General features: G+C 42.7%; 1 protein-coding gene across 3 annotated transcripts; it reads right to left on the minus strand.

Moving 5' to 3' along the window:
* Positions 1-1615: 1615 nt before the first annotated feature.
* prr35 (proline rich 35) lies at positions 1616-7485 on the minus strand. Of its 3 annotated transcripts, XM_032501571.1 has the most exons (4): positions 7389-7475; positions 6691-6723; positions 3114-4663; positions 1616-2921 (listed from the first exon to the last, which is right to left on the minus strand). In XM_032501571.1, exons 3-4 carry the CDS (start codon positions 4520-4522, stop codon positions 2099-2101), a joined length of 2232 nt encoding a protein of 743 aa, XP_032357462.1. In that variant the 5' UTR covers positions 4523-4663; positions 6691-6723; positions 7389-7475; the 3' UTR covers positions 1616-2098. The 3 variants fall into 3 exon arrangements, with proteins under 3 accessions (XP_032357462.1, XP_032357464.1, XP_032357463.1); XM_032501573.1 differs by lacking the exon at positions 6691-6723 and having other exon boundaries at positions 7393-7485; XM_032501572.1 differs by lacking the exon at positions 6691-6723.
* Between the last annotated feature and the right edge of the window lie 1872 nt (positions 7486-9357).

A 9357-nucleotide genomic window follows, 5' to 3' on the forward strand; every position in this document is an offset into this window, starting at 1 on the left:
GTACTGTTACATTTTCCACCCCGGCTCCGTAACATTGTGTATGAAATGTCAGTTAACTTTAATTTAGTCTAAATTTAAGTATTTTTACAGGATGTTCCAACCCTAACAATTATAAGATATGACTTACCCTTTGATGCACTTCCTATTTTAACTGGCATCTGTTATCTTTGCATGTCTAGATAAACCATCTTTTCGAGGAACGATGTTGTCTAGGGCCGTGCGTCACTTTATTCACACATCTGAAGGTACAGTATGTCTTGTACTGACTGGTAATCATATTTAAAGACATGCTGATTTTGTCTTGGAGTCAGAGGACTGAGAAGACGTGGCTTTAAATCTTTTGTCCACACGAGGGAGCTTTCTACTTGGATCCATGGTCTGTATAGATAACAGTCTATGCTTGAATCCTGATTTTAGTGTTGCAACAGTCATTTCTAAAACATCCAGAGATGTGGTTTTAAATCATTTGTCCACACGAGGGAGCTGTCTAACTGAAACGTTTCATTTCTAAAACATCCATATTGACATCCTCAGAAACATTTAAACCAGTCAGACACATTGTGCCAACGTTTAAGTTTGTTTCTTTTTTAGGGAGACTCACCTTATTTTTTTTAAAGAATTTTATTTGGGCATTTTACGCCTTTATTTGATAGGACAGAAAAAGAAGTGAAAGAGGTGAGAGAGGGGGGACTGACATGCAGCAAAGGCCCACAGGCCAGAGTCAAACCCTGGCCTGCTGCGTCGAGGAGTAAACCTCTATAAATGGGGTGGGGGGGGACTCACCTTTAAGAGCCCCCAGCTGATGCTAAACTACTGTGAGACTTTAAATGCAAACTGCCACATATGATTTTAAAACCAATAGAAATTTGACATTAGTGAGGAAATCAAGTGCCTAAAGATTTTTATTTTTCTGAGCAAACACAAAGAATACTTAAATAATTACTTGCAAATATTTGCTTGAAAAACAGCATAGCTTTCATAGAACATAGTGAGTCAAGTCACAAATGGGATTTTTGTACTCAAGACATTCAGCCAATATCAATTGTTTATTTTAAAAGATCCGACCTTTGACCTCTCAAGGCTGAACATCCACTGTGGACTCTTCTGGTCACGGCAGCTGACCTTCTCTGCTGTGTCTTTAGTGTGAGGGTGTTGAAGGGGCCAGTAGACGCAGGGCAAACCAGCGCTCGATGCCCGTCCTGGGGGAGACAGGTAGTCCTCCATTTAGTCTATGTGGAGCTAAGCCCTGGGGGACCCTGACCTTTGCAGGGGCGCTCCCTGATCCACGAGCAGAGGCCCAGGTGATGGTGTTTAGCTTAAGGAGCTGCTTCACCTTTAGCACAGCCTCCCGACTGTGTCAGGGCGGATAGAGGAGATTCAGGTGGTGCTGCCACTATGAATCTGTTTGTCTCTTATTTAGACTTTAAATGATAGGCATGATGGCATTTAGCCTCATGGTCTTTCCCAACAGGACTTAACAGAAAACTGATGAATTTATGTTCTAACAATATTAATGTTATTAGTTAAAAAAAACAATAAAACTCTTTGTTTTTTACTCAGTTTATTCAAAGAAATACATACGTATTACAATATATATATATATATATATATATATACAATACGTGTGTATAATACAATGTATTTTTATCAAGTGAAATGATGCCGTTCAACATAACATTATCAATATAAAAGCATTTATCCTTTAAAACATTTTACTTACATTTATTGAAATTACAATATTTACAAATCCATTCAAAGGATTGTCTCTCAGCATGATTTTAATGGACTTAATTGTTTAAATGATCCTGATGGAAGTTGTTAAGTGCTGATTTCCCATTTTAAAATTATTCTAAGGAGAATCATATTGTAACAATCAATGTCCGTAGTGCATTTGTAAGATTATTTTTCAAATTTTGTCACTTATTCCCTGTTTGTCTTGTAAGGTGCAAAATGTTTGAGGTTTCTAAGAAGTAAAACCGAGGGTAAAAGTGACAGTTCTCCTCCAGCCAGTGAAATTCAAAGACATGCCAGTAATAATGACGACAACTGCATTTCAACAACTGCATAGAGTCCATTATATTACACTTCGAAGAATAGATTAGTCAGTAGCTGTCAACGAGCTCAGAGGACACTGGGCTTCCAGTCGCTGTATGGATGGAGGTCTCTTTGGGGTTTTGGCAGAGGAGGGGATGTCGGTGAACACCACAGATCGGCCATCGGGGCAGAGCAGGACACTGGAGTCCGCCTCGCACTTGGTGGTCCTGCTCTGCCATAAGGCCTCAGCAGAACTAGGCCTCATGCCCAGACCCCCAGGAGAGAGAACCTCTGTGTTCACCACTGATGCCTGGCTCATCTTGATCAGCATGTCCAATGACTGCCTACGACTCTCCAACGACGCCTTCATCGCCTTCCTCTCACTCTCATTCTCCTCTTCCTCTTTTTTCTCATCCAGCTCCTCATCATCCTCCTCCTCCTCTGTCTCTGTCCTGTTGTCTTTAAGGCTGCCGTTGTCCCTCATGCCGTGGTCACCAACCAAATCTGTCGAGTCCCTCTTGACCGACAGATCTAGAGGTCCGTCGCTCTGGCGAGCCGTCCGCTCCAGTGCCTGGTGGATGTGGGCTAGCTCGCTGCGGATTTTGCTCAGGTGTTCCCAGAGGTGGCGCTGGGCAGGAATGTCCTCCTTCTCCAGGTGGGAGATTTTGCGTTCAGCCTCCTGGTACTCCTGCAAGGCATTAGAGAGGTCACTGAGAAGAGCAGTCACGGACTCTGTGGCTCCCTCCCCCATTGTCCGGGCTGCAGTCCGGTCCTGGCTGTTGGTTCCCCCACAGGTAGAAAGAGAGGATGTTGTTTTGTTGGGACTGGTGAGATGATTGTTGTACCACAGTTCAGTGGACCGTGTCGGTAGCTGAGCATCCTGTAAACTGAGGATGGGAGAAATTTAGGGATTTTCCATTTGTATAGACAACATTTGAGACTACTATAAAACAAATTGTAATATTGGAATATTTCCTCTTGGTAATTGTAAAAAAAGGGCTGATCGTAATCCCTCTGCTACTTATTTTACTACCAACAATAATTTTAACAAAATAAGGAAATGTAATAGAAATCTTTACCTTCCATAGAAATGAAGTTTGTCCGCTGACATATCAAGAGTCGATGCAGTCTGAATATTCTTCAGCAGGTCCAAAGTGAAACCCCCCATGGCTGGCTTCTTCTCAACAGGTGCCTCATGGTTCCCCAGAGGGGCCCCTGTCCTCTTAAGGCCACCGCTTGCTTTGCCTTCCTTAGCTGTAGCCTGCAGTTTATCCCCCAACCTGCAGCCCTGGTCGGGGGAGTCTCTCTGTGGTGACACCCAGCCAGGATGGGAGACTGCTGCAGCCCCTGGTCGTAAAGCAGGCACTTTCCACAGATTGACTTTAGGCTGGAAGCCAGTCAGGGGATTCGCTTCTAGACTGTTTGTGGACGTCTTGAGCGCTTTGCTGCCCTCGCTCTGACTAGAGGACGGTCCAAATGTGTGCTCACACAGGAAGGGATAGTAGAGACGAGGGGGGATAAGAGCTCTGTCTGCATGGGTGCTGGAGGCTGGGTGCATCAGCTGAGCGGCCGAGGCCAAGAAGGGAAGCTGGGCGAGCTGCGCGTGGGTCTGGGCGGTGATGCCTGTGGCAGCAGCGGGAATAGCAGAGTTCATGTAGGAGAAGAGACTGGGGCTAATAGGGTAGCCCACCCCGAGCACTGACAGGTTGAGTCCAGTAGGATCCTGGTAATCCACCAGGTTTGGCGGAGGAGGGTAACAGGGGATTGAACTACTCACTCGAGGCTGAGCACCTTCAGCTTTGGCCTTAGTGTGGCTGGACGCTAACAGCCGCCACTGTTCCGACAGCAGGCTAGGAGCCGTCAGATATGTCTTGGATAGCTTGTAGTGTTTCAGCTGGGCCTCTACCTCTACTGAGCGTGCTCGTAAAAGCTGATCTTCCAGGGAGAGCATGTCTGCCATCAGAAGCTCTGACTCTGGCTGTTTGATTTTCTTGGCAGTGCACTCTGCGCCGTCTGCTCTGTTGCGGTCACTGGAGCTCTCTTTTGTCAACCTAGTGACCTGAAGTCCCTCTCCTTGTCCTCCCTCTTCTTCATCCTCTGGTCCCTGGCTTTCCCTGTCCTCACCTTCCTCCTCCACGGCCCTTTGTTGCGTTTGTCCCTCCTCAATCCCTTTCCCCTTCTCTAGCCCATCTTTCCCGGTAGCGTGATGGCCATGTGCCTGCTGAAAGGGTCGTAGCTGTTCTGGGTGCAGGATGTTGCCCTTTTTATACGGCCAGTCTGACTCTATGAGCAGAGAAAGGGAGTTCTTGCACAGGCTGTACTTCATGTGGTTGTACAGGTGGGACTTCTCCATGCAGGTGAATGGGCACTGGAAGCATTTGTAGTTGTAGGGTTTGCCCCATGGCCGGGGAATATAGTGAGGCTTCTTAGGCTTGCGCTCCTTGTGTTTGCTGGCAGACATCACTTTACAAACATCGTCCTTGGACATGATTGAGTCTTGAAATTTATAGAGATTGTGGGATTGTATTAAAATGATAATACTTCAAAATAGATTTTTAGATTGTATGTGTTTTTGGGCCAGTTTTTTCCTCAGTTTGGTTAGGAAGACGAAAAAGAGCATTTCTTGAACCTGTGAACACACAAGACATTTTTGTATGAATAAAAGTGGTAATTTTGAAAACAACAAAGTGACAGTTTTTATTTTTTTTCCTATGTTTTTTTATTTCACTTCATTTGTTCTGAAAAAAAGTAGATAGCTTGCAGAAATGCAGCTCTGTAAAAAAGAATCCAAATATCTGTGATAGAGTTATCCGTGCACTGAAGGGTGGTTTATATCATTAATATGCACATATGTGTATTAGGAAAACACATTTGTTGTCTGCTTGAGCTGAGGGTCGCCACTAACCTAACTGCAGGGAGGCCCACGCTGCTCTGTTCTCACTGTACCTGCCACTACTCATTAGTTCCAGTGCAGCACCAGGCGCTAACAGGGTCCAGGGCTGGGGGGCAAATGGGGCCGTCACAGGGGACTCTGCACCTGTGCAGGGGGCCCTGCAATACTAACAGGCCTGCTTAAGCTTAGTCCTGGACCCTCGCAGGCGGGCTACAGGCGCAGCGCGGCCAGGCTTAGGGTTGCAGGTATAGAAGAGAGAGGAGTTGGGGGTTTGAGACCTGGTTCCTAATCAGAGCCTGGCGTCATGCCTATAGGGCATCATTAGTGCCAGGACTGGGATCTGGGTCAGAACATGGTGCATGAGTTTAACTGCTCTCCTGTCCCATCTTACTACCTCTGCATTTAGAGTTGGGTCATACTTTATTACTCAATGAGCAATAAAAGCATGTATAATGAGGAGTTACATTGTAAATATAAATTGTAAAAATTGTAAATAAAAAAGCTTTAATTCTTATGATGGATGACTATTTTGTAACTTGATGTGCCTTATAAGAAAGCATAAAAATCTCTCGGCTCCAGTAAAAAGACAGACCAAAAACAGACATTTTTGATTAGTTTGTTTTTTTAACGTTATTTTATTTTGTCTTTTCTCTTCTGTTTATGAATGTGTAGCAAACAGAAAGAGAGTTACAATTTGCACCTTTTGATTTACTCATGTAAACTGTTGACTGTCCAATTTCTTTTTTCTCTTGTGTTTTTTTTTTTATATTTCTATCCTGCTTCATCATCCATCGGCATTAGTTATAATATAATATCCCTAAAATAGATTTAAATAATGTTAATAACAATTTTAGTTCATCTGTTAAATTACAGAAACTTTGTGATCTCTTTATACTTCAAGCCAGGCCGTTGGGTGAACCCTCCGGTGAAAGAAGACGTGAGGAAGAGTGTGCTTCTCAATTTAAAACACTCTGCTTTAAGGCTTTTATTTTGTCTTTTTTTTTTTTCCCAGGTCATTCAAAGATGAAAGTCTGTGTGATGTACAGGGTCCACGCTGAAGTAAAGATAAACTTCACTAACCAATCTTTTTCTGTCTTACACAGACGGCTCATGACGAAGTTTTGATATAAAGGCCAGTGAAGCAAACACAGGTGATGGATAGCCCGTTATGATAAGAGACAGCAGACAACCTCATCTATCAAACCCACAGCACGAAGGGCGATGATGAAAGACACAGTGAGTCTAACACAGGATGGCAGGCTGTTACCAACGGCTCTCCCAATTGGACCTAAGAATTGGCCCGTTTTGTGGCTGACCATTTGATTGGCTAACTTGTCCGCCCCGGGGCTCTGACCTGAGCTTTAAAGTCATAATGGAGCCTAACAGCTGCTGCTACGATCCAATCAATAAAAATATTTTTTACAGTAGATTTTTCCTCTTCTGGCCACTGCTATCCGCTCGCCTCTCCACCGACTGCACTTTGGCCCCCCGCTGCCCCATATCCAAACCCTGCGGTCTTGTTTCAAGCTTTTAGGGCTGATGATCAAACAAGCCTTACCGCTTGAACATCTATTGTTCCAATTAAAGGAGGTTCACCACACTAAAAGCTTTGACAGGCTACATGCAACAGCAACCACACTGCGGGCAGCCTGTGGGACGGGCTGTTGGTACAGTACGTAACTAACTACATAACCACTAACAAAAAAATATTTTTAGTTTTATTTAAAGTTTTATAAATTCATACTTTGAGTTTAACACTTTACCTAAGATATTTGTCCGGATGATGAGTTGGCTGTCTAAAAAGAATAAACAGAGGACATACATGTGCTGCCGTTAGTCTTAATGTCTGTTTTATTTTCAATATAATCTTCTAACTCAATTTGATAGTGCAACCAAACAACTTCTTTTTTTTTTTTTAAATACAACTTTCTACAAACAAAACACATTTGTTGTAATTGACACAATATTTACTGGCATTTAAATTTGACAGCCAAACATCAGATGATGCTGCTGCTATGGTTATATATATATTTTTGCATTAGAATCACATCATAATGCAATATTGCATAATGTAAAATTGTTGGCAATGCAGTGTTTATTTTCTACTTCAAAAGTGCATATATGGAAATAAAAAACCTTTCACTAAATGACATGACCACATTCAGTCTTGGAAATGAACAATCTAATTGAATTAAAACTACAATTTAAAACGTATCCTTTTATGTTTTTTGTACTGACATGCTCTAAATTACATATATATACATACATATAAATGTAAATATAAAATAAACTAACACCAAAAGCCTTTTCTTCTTTTCTCAATGCAAATGCAAAGGCACTATGAACAGCAGGCCTCTCTTTAAGTTACTTTTTAAAATGTCACATAATCTCAGCAAACTAACCTGCTTGCATGCCACGAGCTACTTGAAAGTAAAAAAGAAAGAAATGTATTCATCTGTACCTACAGAGCGTCCCGTGGTGGCTGGCTGTCACTCCTCTGCCGCGGCACTGAGAGGGCAGAGCGTTCCGCTCAAATAGGAGCGCAGGAGCCAGTGTGGAGATATATATTGACTGGGAGCATTGCCCTCAGGCACTACAATACAGCAGCTCACACCCCTCCCTTCTTCTCCCTGCAACCCCCCCCCCCCCCCCCCCCCCCCCCCCCCACTATACATTGTCAAATGTGGTCTCTACCTTGCAGCTAGGATGCGATATCAACTTACACAATATTGACAAAGGTTAGGTTGGTGATGGTTTCTTGTCAGGGAATGTGGATATGACATTTGTCTGAGTAAAATCCTAAAATGTTGAAGTTATTGTTAAGTTCGTTTTTTTTTTTTATTATTATTTGTCTGATTATTAGCAGCATCCAGGTGAGGAACAGAGGTAATTGATTGTTGAAGCTTTTGTTTGTAACCCTTTAGCAGACAAAAAAAAAAGAATATATTTTTTCTATACAGGAATCAGCAGAGGTAAGACCTTAAATATGGCTTAATATGTCAACACAATCATGTACTGAACCACAGTTTAAAAAAAATAATTCATGATTGATATTTCATGACCAATTGATCAATATGAGAAAAGGCAAGGCAAGTTTATTTAAATAGCCCAATTCACACTCAAGGCAACTTGGAGAGCTTTACAGACACATAGAAATACATCGTGAACATAAACAATCAAATTACATACCAGAAACAAAGCACAGTTACAACAAGAGAAGCATAGTATATAAATATATTCTAAAATCATTAATAAAACAGACATTAAAATCATAAAATAGAAGTATGCATTTTAAGAGTTAAGTTAAAAGCTAAGAGAAAATGTTAATAACAGGATGATTTGCAGCAGTGATGACTAGAATGAACACATAATACGCCTTGTTTGAACTGGTTCTCCAAATGCAGCAAGGAAGATTTTTTTTTTTTTCATAATCACACACTGTTATTCTTTCCTACAAGAGGGCTTTAATTTTTGCTCACTGTTTCTGTCTTTGTCATGTGTACTACATTACATTATTGGCTGTCTTGATAGACCTGTGATAATGTGATTCTGTGATGTCATAAAGGTGTGTGTGTCTGCTCTTGCGGGCCTCTCCATGGACTAAGTCTAACACAGTATTAGTGTGTTTTGGGGTGGCTGGTGGATCTTTTCTCTTCACTTCACTTCACCTGCATCACAAACAGTATGCAGTGCACTGGATGTGTTACTGACATGAGCTCTAAGATCACATCCACAGGCAACACTGACATGTCCGTCTTCTGACACATCAGACTCCTCTTCCTTTACCTGTTTACTTCTCCCTTTGTCTCTTACTCATTCCTCATCACCTATCCCCTCCCGCTTGTTTTTTTTTTCCTCCTCCGCTTCTTCTAAATCGAACCCCAACCTCTGAAACTCCACTTCATCTCCTTCTTTCTTTATCCATCTGCTCTCTTAGCCTGTGGCGGGCTTTGGGTCAACTCCAGGTTCTTAATTTCTCTCCTCTGGCTGGGTGGGATGCGCGCATGCGAGCCCCTTTGAGAAATGTCAGTGTCCGTGTGCTGGGAAAGTCGGGGGCCCTTCACGAGCCATCAGACCCGCTGTCACACCAAGGCGACCAAATGGAGACTGACAGGCCACTCCATAGAGCCTAACCATCTGTACCAAATGTGACAGCAGGGCAAAGAGGATGTCTGGTAAATCAGGAGGAACAACAGGAGCCAACTGTGACATGGAGGAGGAAGTAGAGAAGCAAGATCATCCACTTCTGAAAGCACATGGGAGATGATGTCAGTTATTTTTCCAAGAGAGTAACTGACTCTTTCAGTGCTGCCACTTCTTTCAGCCTATTTGTTGTTGAATCTAAAACAGGGAGTGTTGGTGTTTTGGAGATAGTTGAAAATAATGATGCCAAAAAAGGCTAACATTCTCGATTGGACACCATTTCTTGC

The sequence above is a fragment of the Etheostoma spectabile genome, chromosome 21 (genome assembly GCF_008692095.1).
Source record: "Etheostoma spectabile isolate EspeVRDwgs_2016 chromosome 21, UIUC_Espe_1.0, whole genome shotgun sequence".
Lineage (NCBI taxonomy): Eukaryota > Metazoa > Chordata > Actinopteri > Perciformes > Percidae > Etheostoma > Etheostoma spectabile.